The sequence below is a fragment of the Cygnus olor genome, chromosome 1, assembly GCF_009769625.2.
Source record: "Cygnus olor isolate bCygOlo1 chromosome 1, bCygOlo1.pri.v2, whole genome shotgun sequence".
NCBI classification, from domain to species: domain Eukaryota; kingdom Metazoa; phylum Chordata; class Aves; order Anseriformes; family Anatidae; genus Cygnus; species Cygnus olor.
Window position 1 is genome coordinate 136,264,182 of NC_049169.1, and position 14,809 is coordinate 136,278,990.

At 39.6% G+C, this 14,809-nt stretch overlaps 1 protein-coding gene across 2 annotated transcripts in view; it reads left to right on the plus strand.

Annotated features, from left to right (window-relative positions):
- Positions 1 to 14,809, plus strand: part of DHRSX (dehydrogenase/reductase X-linked) — a 168,161-nt gene that overhangs the window by 24,411 nt on the left and 128,941 nt on the right. For both annotated transcript variants that reach the window (XM_040534609.1, XM_040534598.1), the window contains one exon: positions 12,440 to 12,547. In XM_040534609.1, coding sequence (XP_040390543.1) covers positions 12,440 to 12,547 — 108 coding nt within the window. The remainder of the gene's footprint in view (positions 1 to 12,439; positions 12,548 to 14,809) is intronic.

The window sequence follows — 14,809 nt, forward strand, 5'->3', positions numbered from 1 at the left end:
TACTGAAGCTTTGTGTATGATAACAAGCACTTCAATTCAGAAGTGATTGCACGACTTTCTGAAGTGAAGTACTCCAAAAACTTTCGATTACCTTTCAAGTCCTGTATACCAACTCATGACTTCTGCTTACTTATTTATGTTTTATGGAAATACCATCACTCTAAAGCCATGGGAAGTGAAGGGGATGGTTGAAGTGGCAGCAGAACATTTTGCCTATTGGAAGAGGCAGATCTGAATGTGACCTTCAGCTGTATGCTCTTAAGCTTGATTGGAATATGGAAATTATGTTCCCTGTCTCTGGGAAGAGAGAAGGTGCAGTTTAAACTACTCATAATGATCTTGCCAACTTTTTTTTTTTTCTTTTCCTTTTTTAGAATGTAATGTAGTAAGGAAATATTTAAAGAATCGACTTTTCTGATGTATCGGTTGCCCAGTTGCATATTCCCATCTGTGCTCTGAGCACAAAATGATGGAATAACTAATTTAATCTTTTAATAGTATTTGGTCAGAATAAGAGGTGATAGAATTTATAGGCAGTAAAAACAGAAGCTATAACGAAGATATTGGGATTTGTGATGCAATATCCTGTGATATCTAGGAGTACAATAGCACCGCCTTGCAAACTATAAATAAAATATTGGTCTTTTGAAAAATCATCATAGTGCAAAGTATGAATTGTTTTCTTTTGACTTTTTAACTCCTGTAGTAAGATGCTAAAAAGCAGATAGCTATATTTTGCTTTTGGTGTGGATTTCCTTTGACCATAAGTAAGGAGATCACTCTTTGCTTCAGTTTCTATATGTGAAAGTGTAGACGAATGTTTGATTTTCTGCATTTGGGTAGTAAATATTCTCCAGACTTCAGGGTTTATGACAGAACCTTTCTTCCATGAAGGGCCTGGCTGCCTGGGTTGATTTCTTTATGACCTGTTATTAAATCAAGAGTAGCATCTGATTATTGTCTGTTTTTTTTGTTTGTTTGTTTTTTCCATTTGTTTGTTTGCTTTTTCCTCATGTGGAGTCTTTCTTTTGAAACAATCAATCCAGCATTTATAGTGACACTTCATTCATAATGGAGGAATAGACACTTTGAAATGATAGAAAAATAAAAAGGATCTTCAAAGAACAAAGTCACTATTGTCATCCTGGGTTTTAGGACAAAACTATCATCTAAATGCTAATTTTTCACAGCTAGACATGAAATGTTAGAATTTTCAGAATTTTGTGGCACATTTCATGCAGACAACAACAGCGTTTATCTTTTTTTTTTTTTTTTTTTTTTTTGATAGCTGGGTTATGAACTTTCTGAGAGAAGGCATTTTCTGACATTATTTACATTTTGCCTTATTTTCTATTTATTGCTTCTTACAAATTGGCCAGCAGCTTTCTGAGCATGGTACGGAGAAATACTACAGCTATTGGTAACTTCTAGGAGGTGGGGAAGGGAGCAAAGTGTCTTTAAATGGCAAATGTTTGGTGAAACTGGAAATGGGAGTTATATGGGGAAGGCTTTTTTATGCTCAGGGTATAACTGATGAGGCAGTCAGGCCCGACTGAGAGCAAGAACTTGAAGCTGTTTCTTACCTCCTAAGGGATGTAAACAGTTCTGAGATAGAGCTACATCTACCTATTAGTTGTTTGTAACAGCTTGAAGCCTGGAGAATCTTTGGATCCTGATGCAGAATGAAAATTTTTTCTACTGCCTGTAACTTTTGCAGGATGGGAAAATTCATTTTCCAGGTACTAGACTATGCAGAGCTATTTCCATTATCCATATTTAAATCTTCTGGGATGAGCTCTTCTTTTTCATCTCTTATTTCACAACAGGAAAAAAATATAATTACAAGATGACATGACTTAAAGAGCATTGGGAAGTTTTACATAAAGTGACGTTGCCTAAGGTATTGCACAGTTACATTTGCCCAGAGGGAGGGAGTATGGGAGTAAGTATCAGTAAATCTGTTCAAAAGATAACCAGATGCTTTTTCTTAAATTAAAGATACACTTGTATATAACTTCCCTATCTTTAGTGTGACTGGAGAGAAAGAGAAGAAAGCCAGAGTAAGATTTAATAGGTAAATATATAAAAGGAATGAAAGATAAGCAGGGCAGAGAATACATGGCAAATGGAAATATGTCTTTTTCTATTCTTGTGATAGTATTTTCCCATGTAAGAAATGTTATGGGTAAATGGTTTCTTTAAATATATGCATATGTAGGGAACGGTTACTTTCTTTTAGTATTTAGTATTGAGTTCCCTTCTTTGGTATTTTTAACAGTTCCACTGATGTTTAACATGCAGGGTGTGGCTGTCCAGTGTCTCTAAATAATTATCGGGGTTTCCTCACATTATTGCAATGACCCTGTACTTGTTGCCCTCCATTCTCTTCCAAGCGAAGGAGTTTCATGGCCTCATCCTAGTCCCCAGTTGGCATCTGTCCCTAAGACAAAGTGATTGCATAGTTCAGGAAAATATGCCATGTGTATTGCAAGTGAGTGTTTCTGTGCCAAATATTCTTGCACAAGTTTGTCAACACGTATCAGCCTTTATCTGAAATATTCTTGTTACTTGTGACTGGTGTTTCTCCAGCAAAAACTGGCTCAAGCCTGGAATAGCAAATATGTTTAAGATAAGGAGTAGCGTGCAATGGCAGATGTTGCTTGCTGTTGATGGGACTTGCTTGATGCATGGGACTTGCAGAGTTGTAACTTTACTAACATAATTTACACCTGTAGATCTAAGGCAACTTTTCTGCCTTTTCTCTCTGTCTCTCTCTCTTCTTAGCCTCTCCCTCTGCCCCTCCCAGGGATCTAGTGCTCTCCTGTTCCTACAAATGCATGCACTCATGCAGTTGGGAATTTTTCTCCCAGAGCAGTCTGTGGGCAAACCTGGATTCCTGATGAATTTTTAGCAGAGTTTAATAGCCCACTGTGTTATTTCCCAACTGTCTGATTTGTATAATGGTGTGTTCAATCTATCTATTTGGCACTTGTAAAAATCAGATTCAAATCTGTTATCTTGAAATGAGTTTTGGCTGAAGGAACAAAGTACCCTAGCATGGCAAACATGGCCAGGAGTGAGATCTAGGACTCTGAACCTGCACCCTCCCTTCTCTTTCTGCTTTCTTTTACCTTAGGGTAGCTCCATATTGGTTGGGATCAAATTTCCTAGTAACTCTCTGTCAAAATCAGCCTGAACTTGTATTGTAAAAAGATCAGATATTTGCCTCATCAAAAAATTTTTCAATGCCGCTTTGTATCCCTTTGTCTTAGAGAAACCCAATTCAGAAATGGCAAGAAAACTTCCCAAATTAACCATCGGCTTTGGTTTTCTCCATTCTCAACCTCCTCCTTCTTGAGGGGGCAACATTCAGGATTCTTGGTGTGATAAATGAAGCTGACCACAGAAGGTCTACACGGAGTTTATTGGAGGAAAAGGTTTTTCACAGTCAGAACGAAGACAACTCAAATTAGTACTGAGAATTACCATATATATTGTTTTTGAAAACTGCAATTATCTGTTTCTCTGTGCAGCCCTTCTGGCAAGTCTAGCAGTTTCAAAAAGACCGGGATCAATATTACTGAGGATCCTATTTGACAAGTAAACCGAAAGCACTCAGGCTCCAGCAGAAAGATGTGCACAAATGCAGCTTCCCTCTGCTCTCCTCACCAGGCAAAACTTTTCCACTGGCCAACACTCCAGGCATGTGTTCTAGAAAACAGAGCACTGAAAATACATGTGCAAGTGCAGAGGAAATATTTTTTCTCTTGATTTTGGCAGTAGTTGTCCAGTCGATGGTTACGGTGCCTTGACTTGCACCATGTCCCCGCCACCAAACCTTGGTTGATTTGGATCCGTAAATAGCAGTTGGCCAAGCTGTCTGTGCAGGTCACTTTGCTGGGCTTTTTTGTTGCCTTTTGGGCAATACCACTCTACAGAAATTTATGATTCAGTTGCATGAAATTGCTTAGAGCTGTGCCTCTTCCAGCTAAATACTTGAGGGAAAGGAGAAGGGAGGGTGTTGAAGCACTTGGAAATGACCTCTTCACAACAAAAAAGCTCGTGCCTTTGAGAGGCTGATACTCCTTTCGCCTTCCTCGACCCTACCTTATGTGCACACTTCTCCCTGTTCCTGCATTCATCCCGTCTTTCCAGGAATCACTGGAAGAAACGCAGATAGGTGTGTCATGCAAATGAATTTTTTGGTGCTGCATTCCACCCCCCCAGTGTTGCTGGAGAGATCTGTTATCACGGGACTTGGGTTTTTGAATGCCAAGAGCTGTTGCTCTGAAAAGCTGCCTTATTTTGGATAGCATTATTTTTCTTTAGCAAAAGATACATCTTTCTGTCCTGTAATGGTGGTGTTGTAACTCTCTTCTTACTACTGCTCCAGTTTATTTTGCATCTTTCCTAATATGGGGATTTCTTTTAGCACAGTTCAGTCTTGCTGTGGATGTTTTTGGTACACTGCTGTGATAGTGAGCTCTAATAATACTTGTTGCCTATGTAAGACCTCACAGAGCTCCCCAGTGTGTTCATGAAAGATAGAATGGGAGGGAGGAGAAGCTACTCTGCTTATTAATCCTCTGTAGTACGGCTTTCCCTTGTGTTGAATAAACGAGATGTCCAGGGACAGGTCCTGAAATAGGTTTTGGAAACTTCTTTCTCTGGCTTCTATGAAGGGCTTGTCATCTTCCCTTCAAATGTTATCACTTTGGCCCTATAAGCAAACTGGCATGTTTGTCAAAAAGCTGAACAAATGCTGTAGCCTTACAGCAGGCTTAAATTTGCTTTTTTGTTTGTTTTAATTGGCAATTTAAATAATTGCATTAGTTTGGCTCAGCCGATTTTTGCTGCTAAATCTGAAGAAATACTGCTTGTTCCTATTGTTCCTGTACTGATGAGGTCGCGAAGAGATGAGGGCACACATCAGCTCCTTAGCAGGGTGAGTGTGCTGCTTTTCTAGCTGGTGTAGCTCCCACTCTCCTGTTTTTGGTTTGTTTTTTTTTTTTTTTTTTTTTTTTTTTAAAATTTCTGCCTTTCTGCCTTTTGGCTGCTGGTCCAGGCTGCCTGGGTAGCTGGTGGCTTGGCTGATAGCATTCCCAGATGTCCAGGCAGCACAGGAGAATTGCTGCTGCTGGTGCAGTGACTGACCATCCTGCTCATGTCTGGGGGCTCTGCCGTGCTGTGGGAATGTCAGCCTCACAGTGCACGGGCTGCACGGGCCTTCCCGCTTAGGATATCCCCGGCTGAAACACAGGGGATGGAGCTTTTATGAATTTCTACCGTTGGTACACATAACTTGTTATTTGTGGCCAGGTTCGTTGGTGCTCAGCGCCTTGCAATCCCTGTGCACCTTGTGCAATGGTTAAACAAGAAACCTTGTCTTACGGACCCAGGATTTTTGCTGTGGTTTTGTTGAGTGCTTGTTAGCAGCCTGTATTCCCTATCGGTCGTTGTGTGGGAGGCTTCTGAAATTAGGTCTTCCCCTGTGTGCTGAAGTGCTTACAGCCATCTGGCTGCTGTTGTTCCATTAATAGCACCTTGAGATACGATGCCTCTGTAGGGCAAGGGACACATTTCCATGATTTGGTTTCTCCGGCTGTTCTGGTTCTTCAACACCTTTCCCTTCCCATCAGTAAAGGCAGTACCGGCCTGTCTCCAGTACCTCAGTTTCTTTGTGACTCCTGACTTTCACTTCTCCTGTGAAAGCAAAGCAAGACAAAAACTTGGAGGTGCAAATTTTCAGTTGTGCATGGAAACAGATGCTCATCCTGGGCAAACTGGTCACCTTTACACAACATGTCCAAATGATGGTCGTGTGCAAGTGGATCTGCATGTGTGCGTGACAGTCCTTCATGAGGGGAAAGCCAGATGACTGGGAACTGCCGAAACCAGCAGGATGCCACTTTACAGAAGGACTAGTCAGGCTGGTTGCCACCTACCTGGTTTCCAGCCTTAAAAGCCTTCAATCTTGATAGCATGCTGATGTTCCTTAGGAAAGTGATAGGAAGCAGCAGAGGCAGAAAAGATTTTGGTGTGCAAATTCAGGAGGCCCATTTGCATTTGAAAGATCATCTGCACAGGCTTAGGACTCAGAGCTTTCCTGCTGGTGAGAGCTTGTGTCATACCAAAAATAAATAAATAAATAAATATTGGCTGGTTTATTCTTCAGGACTTGAGTACCCAGAATTGTCTTCTGTTAGGTTATGTACCTTTTCTAAGTTCTGGCATGACTTTTTGAGCCTGGACCCTGCGTACTTGATTTCTGCCAAGACAGAAGTTTATGGAGGTGTTCCTATAAGGCTCCAACAAATGCCTGTTACTGAAAGCTGTATGGATTCCCCAGTCGTCTGTCTACTGATTGCTTCTTTGAGCATAAAACGATTTTTTTTTTTTAATATCTGCTTTGAAAAAGACATTAGTGGCTATAATCTCAGCACTGCCACGGTGTAAATCGGGGGAAAAGAGTTGGAATATTTTGTTATAGGAAAACCTCCTCAGTAGTTCAGTGGTAAATTGAATTATATGAATTTTTTAGCCAACTGGAAAAACTTAACTGTGCCATGTCCTGTGGCGTTAGATGAGGACTGACAACTACAGTTTGGCCTCCTTGTCTCACTCAGTGCTGCTATATAGGAACAGCTCCAAATGTGGTACTTGTAACTCTGTCATCAAACTAAATATTCATTGTGGCTTCTTTTCTTTTGCCTTTTTTTTTTTTTTCATCTGTGGTTCTGCCAGTTACCTTCAGGGATAGTATTTGCATGTAAATTATTCAGTTATAGGAGGAAGGAAAAAACTAACTGTTAGGATTTGTCTGCAGGGTCTCCTCAGCATAAATGCGACCGAGGTCCCTGTGCCAAGTGTGCGGTTCGGGAGGAGCAGGCTTGGTGCCTGCGCCTCGCTTGGTGCCTCTCAGGTAGCCCCTCTGACCAGCTTGTCAGATGCCTCCAGCAGTGCTTGTCTTTCTTGCCTGATAAGGACTGGAGACCTATTTAGACAATCTAAATTCTGCCTTTGGCTTTTGATGGCTTAAAAAGAGCTTTTGATGAGGAGGTTAATATAAAGATACTACATGTTAATGTCCACATGACTCACAATATTACACAAAAGCAGATGCTGGATTAATAGGTTAGGAGACAGGATTTAAAAACAAACATTTGATGCAATTTGCTTTGTACGTTGTAATAAACTTTTAATACATTTTTTTTTCCTCAAACAGGCTGTGTTATAAAGAATACCAAAGCAATCAACTTTTGAGGAGAGCTCTTTTTCTGGGATATGCATTGTCTGTGTTTATGTAGCACATTTCTGCAAAGAAGACAGTTAGCTTAATGACTCTGTTTTAGTTTGACTACTTCAACCCCCATCCCATTTGACAACTAACCCCTATCCCTACCCTGGAGTTGAGACTTTGCTAGCAGGAACTGTTCACTGGTACAGGTCTGCAGTCTGCTTTCTTTCTCTGTGGTCATAGCAGTTGCAGATACATCCTGAAAACCCTCAAACCCTCTTTAAGAGCCTCTCAAAAGTTAGTATTTTTGAAATGTACAGAATTGCCTTAAATTCATCATAATATCATCTGTGTGTGAGGACAAGTCTGTACATGGAAGTTATTTCAGATGAAAGAAAAGTATATTTAAAAAGGACAATTATTATTTTAAGATAGTATCATATTTATTACAGAATAATTTTTTTTTTCTGCTTTAGCTTAATCCACTTGCAAAGTAGATAAGCTTATTTCTTCTGAATACTTTGAGGTGTAGACAGAACCATCAGCCTAGGAGAAGCCTCTGTCAGAATTTGGCTTGATAAATAAGAACTCAAAGACCGCAGGCTAGTTTCTTCGAACACAAAGGGAAATGAACAGCCAGTGCTTGGTCAAGGTTTCTCATTAGCACTAGGGCTGTGCAGTTCTCATGTCCCACGGTGAAATCAGTGGAGCTGCACCCCTATAATTGAGATCAGTATCTTCTTGCTTACCAGGAGCAGAGGCAGAGGGAGACCTGGGATGTTTTAAATGAGGTGCAAGAACTGCCAGAGAGCATCTCCCTGCAGTGCAAAGCTAGGGGGTCCAGACTGCCTCCTGCCCTCAGGGTCTCAACAACCTCTGGCCAATCTGGCATGCAACATGAAACAGCGTCTGCTGGGAAAACAGGCTGTGCCCAGGGCTGTCTTGGAAGTTTTCTGTTACGTTTTGTTGTGGAAAAGGTGTTTTCACAATTAAAAGTTGTTTCACAAACTCATATGTGACGATCAAGTTCCAGTGGAAAGAGCACACTGATAGGAGATGGGCTTTTACTGTAGCTGTGGTTGACTTACTTGCACAGCCTGGATTTGGCCTTGACTCCCTGTGTTGTAAAATCCAGCAGCAAATCAGCAAATTCTCTTCAAAGAGGTTTTTTGTACATTAAGGTATCTGTCTTGCTGAAAACAGTACACCTTTTTCACAGATTAATGACTTTAAGATTAATAAAAAAATTAAACTTAAGAATTGGGGAGGGTTGTGGTTTTCTTTTGTTGGTGGTGTTGGTGGGTTTTGCTTGTTTGTTTGTTTCTGTTTATTTTTCCGGAAGATGTGTTTCAGTTTTCAATGTGTTTTCCATTTTGGATTAAGTCAACTGATATACTGAGACACTATAGTGTTCTGTCTATTCAAAACCATGCTCTCTGGAAGTTGTATATTGTACCTACTGTAAATAAAACAGATACTGGCCATTTACATTTATGTCTGTAGCCCTCATTTCTCCTTCCCCAGGTGCTCTGTGAGGCTGTCCATCTGTTTTGATCTGCCTTGCAAGCTGGTTACCTGATTTGAGTAGCCATTGGGACCAACCATTGCCATTTTCTTTGTAGCCCTCATGGATAGGATAGGAGCAAGCATTTTCTTTCACCGTCCTCTGCTAAACCCCGCTTTGTCATAGCGATACCTGCTGTCACTTTGCTTTTCTGACTTCCCCTTTTCCTTCATGTTACTGCCTCTTCCCTATTTCTGACTTCTTTTTCTCCTTTTCTTTCTCTCATTTTGTTCTAAATGAATCAATTTTGCTCTGAAATAAACCTTCTTTTTCACTAGGTAGATATAGTGGTGCAGTAACTGAAAATGAGTGAGAGCATGTGTATGCAATGTGTAAAATACAAATCTCAGGTTGACAAGGTGGTGAAAGGGGAAGAAGCAAGAGGAAGCATGGGGAGCTGGAAGAGGAGGACAAGGTACTCATGCCTAAATAAAAGCAATTTCTTTGAGGAAATACCTTTTCTTGTTGCTGGAGTGTTTCTTTTATTCAGTTATAGTGAAACAAACAAAAATGGAAATGACTTCATTGTCCTTTTTGCTTTGGATTCTATACCCAAATACACAGGTGAAACAGTATTAAGTGATAAGCAGGAACGGAGTTATGGGGAAGGAAGCAAACGTTATGGTTGTGTAGCTTGCTTTACCAGCTATCATAGGTCAATTTTCACTATAGTTTATGATTCGATTGATTAAACTTTAAGAGAATACTTAGTGGACTTATTTAGCTCACATTTTTTGCCTTTTAGTTGGCATTCTCTTCATAAGTACATACGCACATGCAGAATTTGTACACGTTGCTGTCATGTCCATAGTGGCCTTTCTTGCTCTGACATGAAAGTAATGCTAATGCTCCTTGTCTGAATGTAAGCCTATTCAGCCCTTCAGGGAGCGCCGCAGAATGGGTCTTTTGGTGTGGACTCAGTTGGACTAAGGAGTGTTTGCTTTGTGAGAGGTGCTTGTAAAGTGACTTAAACTTTCTGAGCTAACAGACCTGAACCAGGATATACGAAACATTAGTATTGGTGTGGGAAGGTCATATTTCACTTCTCATTGAAGTGCTAGAGTTACTTTTTGGGGAAGAAACTTCTTGGGGAGAACCCAGAATTTGAATCTCTGCTACAATGCATTAAGATGTGCCTCTTTGCTCCAATACATGCTGTTTTCCTCAAAATCCCATCAGTTCTGGAGCCATTCTTGCTCTTTTCCTTGTAGTTTCTGTCCTTGCCATTGGTTTCAGGGTTACCTGCTGCCTGTTGCCCTGTTGCTGGGTAAGAGACCTGTCCCCTTTCAGCTCTCCACCAGTACAAGGGAATGTGTTCATGTTTCCTCATTGTCTAAAAGGGCAATCAAGTTGAACAATACACACGTATTCCTCTCCCTTTTAGGGGACTCAGATTATTCAGGCACTGATTTTCACTCAATGGCTGAAAAGACTGGAAGTTACATCCTTGCCAAATTTCAAATGTATCCAGTCATGCACAAAGCCTTTTATGCAGAGGTGACAAAAACTTGGATTACAGTGAAAAAAAAAAATAATTCTTCCTCTTTATTTATTTTCTTTCTGCATTTTCAAAAAATGCAATAACTTTTTTTTTTCTTTTTTTGGAACACTTCACTGACTGAAGACAGACTAGGAAAACATCTAAAAAAAGCTAAGATCAATATAATTGAAAAAGACTACACAGAGTGGAAAATTTAGCAATTATTTAATAGCAGGTGTAGCTTTAATTTCTAAGCCTAGCTGTTGAATAAAAAGTGTAGGCATTTTATGTAGAGTTTATTGTGATAAATATTTTTGGTGGAAATTTCAGGGCTGCTTATGTAACTAATTGGAAACCTTTGAAAGCTCTTGGCCAAGGTCTTTTTTTAGCACAAATTATATTTATTAGGATACATAAATGCAAGAATATCACTGTAAGAGGAATTAACTTTCAAATAATTGCAAATAATTCCCACTCTACATGGATGGGAAGAATCAAGTAGTTACCTGAATAGAACAGAAATTCATGTTGAATTGTACTGGAAATAACTGTGTATTTAAGAAAAAGTGAAATCCAGGAGTTGCTATGAAGAAAGGACTTTGTATTAACATTAATTCTGTGTTTCATAACTATATGAAATATGAGCTTGTGTTATACAACAAAGCAATCCCCTAAAAACCTAGAAATCAAAATAGAAAGTCCTTTGATAGATGAAAGTCAGCATCGTTTTAACATTTGTTATCTATAACATTGCCTACAGACACTGCACTGTGGCAAAAGGAAACATTCAACGCCGTTTCCCCTGTACAAATATCTAGCAGCTTGTTTTAAAAAGCAGAGACTCACCTTGGTAGCCTAAAGACCACACGGGATTAACATGAAAGATTTGCCAACTCATCAAAACTCATATTTGATATTTGACCTAATTTATGCCAACCCCAAACAGTTAGATTAAACCACCTGCGTGACAACCTTTGCTCTCATTTGGCTCACGGTAGAGCATGAACGTTTCCTACCAGGCTGAGTTCTGCAATCCGCACCCATGCATCCATTTGCCTTTGTGGCACTGAGGAACATGGTGTAGTGACAGGACCCAGTAGGGCAGGTTGATGGTTGGGCTCCACCATCTTGAAGGTGTTTTCCAAGCTAGATGGTTCTAGGGCTCTCCTTCCCAGGCATCCCCACAAGGACCTCTCCGAGTGAGGTTTTCGCATCAGCCCCTCCACAATGGAGGCAAAAGCAACTCATTTTCAGCATCCGTACGGGGTGTGGAGTTTCACTGCCTTTTGGCTCATTTGGAGGCTCAGTGGGAGGCAGGGGTCATAGGCTTCGCCCACCCTTGGCAGAGGGGTTAATCTTCATCTCATGAATTTGGAGCATGTGCCCTACCCAGTTGGCCACGTCTTATCCTGGGTTCAAAAGCACTTGTGGAGGTGCAGCCTTTGTGCAGCCATCCATGGGCAGCAGAAATGTTGGCTTCGGTGGTGAAGGCCTGTGGTGGATGGAAAAGCAGATTTGTTTTTTAATGCAAAAATTGGCTCCTCATTTCTTTGGGGGCTAGGAGCCTGCAATTTTCAACAAGTAGAGTACTCAATTATGCAATTAAATTAGGTAGACTGGCTTCTACCCTTGCTTGGACATGTCTTCTTTGGCCGAGCTCCTTACTGTGTCCCCTGTGCTCCTGGTGAAGTCAACATAGGACTCAGTCCTTTGTCATTCAGGAAGCTTGCAGGATTTTATGCTGCCAATTGAATTTTTTCCCAGTGTGCGGGAAATAAACAATCCCCAAGCTGACTTATAACAGCTGTCGTGCTGCTCCATAACAAAGTTAAGGTAAAAATTTTGAAGGGTGGATTATTACAGGATAAAAAAATGCATGCAAATAGAAATGAGTAACTTTTGGGTCTGAATTGGATGTTTATCTTTTGTGTTATCAACCTCAGTCTTTCGTGAGCTGCTAGTACTAGAAGATTATAGTGCAGTAGATGACGCCAAATATTCCGTACCTTCTATTTCCACACAGAGCTCACTTTCGACGTTGTTTACTGGCCTGGGTAGAGTGGTCTGTTAAGTGTGTGCCTCTTTCAAATGCATCTTAAATTCTTAATCATGTTACTACTGTGAACTAACCTTGCATTATTTCTTTTTCTTCCTATAGCTTTCCCTACACAAAATGGAAAGGTTGCTATAGTGACTGGAGGTACTAAAGGAATTGGTTACCAAACTGTGAAGCATTTGGCAAGACTTGGCATGCACGTTATAATAGGTACAGTCATTATTTTCTTAATATTAATATATTTATTTGTGTTTCAGAAAATATATTTTTTTTCTTTTAAGGAAGATTTTCTTTCCAGTATAATTGTAAATTTGGAAGGGGAAAGCTGGCGAGGGAAGGAACAAGGTTTTTTTTCTAGCTTTTAGCACAAATAAAGGTTTGGTTTGTGTTTTGCTTTTCAAAACTTTAAAGAGAAGTTGATTTTTTGATTTTTTTATTTTTTTGGTGAAAACTTGGAAGACTTAAGCTATCTTATGTTAAAAGCCAGCAATTATGTCATGAAAAAGACTTTAAAATACGGGTATTACAAAGATATCTTGTGACTGATTTCCTTAACTGAGGATGAACTTGAACTTTAGGGTACACATTTTCATTAAGAGGAAAACTAATGAAGGCCTGGAAGGAATATTCCAGTGTGTAGTGGGGCATATTTCTGTTCCTTTGTATGATAGAGAAGAGGAAACCTCTGTAACTTCAAACATGTAAAAAATTCACATATACTTCTCAGCTTGTCACTGTAGGTGATCCTTGTACTCCAGGCAGGGAAAGAAGTAGCTTGAGAGGTTCATTCGTGTCAGTCTGAGATGGTATGGCCAACTCACCTCCTGGAGGTTCCTGTTTCTCTCCATTGATTATAAGGAGTTTATAAGGTGGCTATTTTAGATTGAGAAGTCATTTAGATATCTAAAGTTAGTGTAGGTTTAACCCTGTTGGAACTCCAAAAACGTCCTGAGCACAGAATTTCTTCTCTCTGCTACAGATTTAGTGAGATTTTGTTCCTATTTTCTGAAGCTTTCTGTGCTCCTACTAAATATATCTACTAAATATTTACATAATAATTTACAGAACATATATATAAATAAATAAATAAATAAATGTCTACTAAATCAGTATGTAGCCATGAATAATGATATTCTTGACACACTGTATTTTGCTCCCTTATTCTTTCCTTAACTAGATTTCTACATTTCTTCTTTAACTTTTACACCATAAGGTCACTGAAGGTCAGTATTTCGTAACACACTAGCAAGCTAGTGATGACATTTTATTTAGCTTTTATACAGAACAGGATCTTTCTAAGGTTTTGTATACACATCTTTTGAAAAAAAAAACAACAAACAAACAAGCACATAGTAGCCATGTATTATTCTCAGTGCTGTGGAGTTAGTAACACTAATGGACTTACCCTGGAAACGTACAGGTGTAATGTAGAATACCACTTACTCATACATGTTTTAATAATGTGTCAAAACCAAGCAACTGCAAAATGCAAACAGATGCTGCTATACATAGCTAGATGATAGATGTAGCTAATGTCAGCATTAATATTTCATTAAAGAAGTATCATTTCATGTTAAAGGTGGACTGGAGAAATGGACTCGGAAAACAAACAGGCCAATTTTCTTTGCATAGTGTCATGGAAGTGTAGAACATTGCTACTTCTTTGAAGACTTACTTTACATCATTTAATGTTTAATGTTTAGTAGGTTTCACAATTCAAAGTGAGATCTTAGGGAAAATGAAGGGTATATTTATTTAGAGAATTTTTAAATAAACTGATTTTGCCCACTCATAATCACCTTAGTATAGATTTCATTACTCACACCCATACTCTTACAAGCCCCAACGTGTGTGTGCGCAAGTGGTCTGGTGAGCATCACTCGTCTGCAGTGTGGGACTAGGCATGTCAGCTGCCGAGCGTTTATCCTGGCTTTGTGGTCCTTGATCGGAAATGACAAGGTAGTTTACAGACAGATCCTTTATGCCCTTCAGGATTCATCAGCTCTTAGTCTGTCTTTCTTTGTTTGGGGTATACAGACTATGTCTGGGCTAGCAGGAAAAGTAATGGTATAGGTGATATGCCACAACATTGTTGCTGTCTTCCTGGCATCAGAGTGCATGGTCATCTGCTGGCAAGTCTAGACATACACAACACAGGAGCAGTGTCCTTGAAACGTGTCCTTTATTATCAAAAAAGGACATTCTTTTAACTCTTTGCTCTGATGTTTCTTTTGGTGCTTGCAGACGCACACATTTCCATTCGCTCTTAATTTGTACCAACCTTAATATTTGCATTATGAATCTCTAGAAATGTAAATTAATGAAATTAATTATAGGAAGCATTTGATGAGTAAGAATTTCAACTGATTTAATTCTTTCAGCCAAACTCTGACCTAAACACTGAGTCTGATGAGTCAGAGACATCTCCTTTGCCTGTGAAATTCTTCAGAGCAAGGAAGCCCTGTCAGTAGA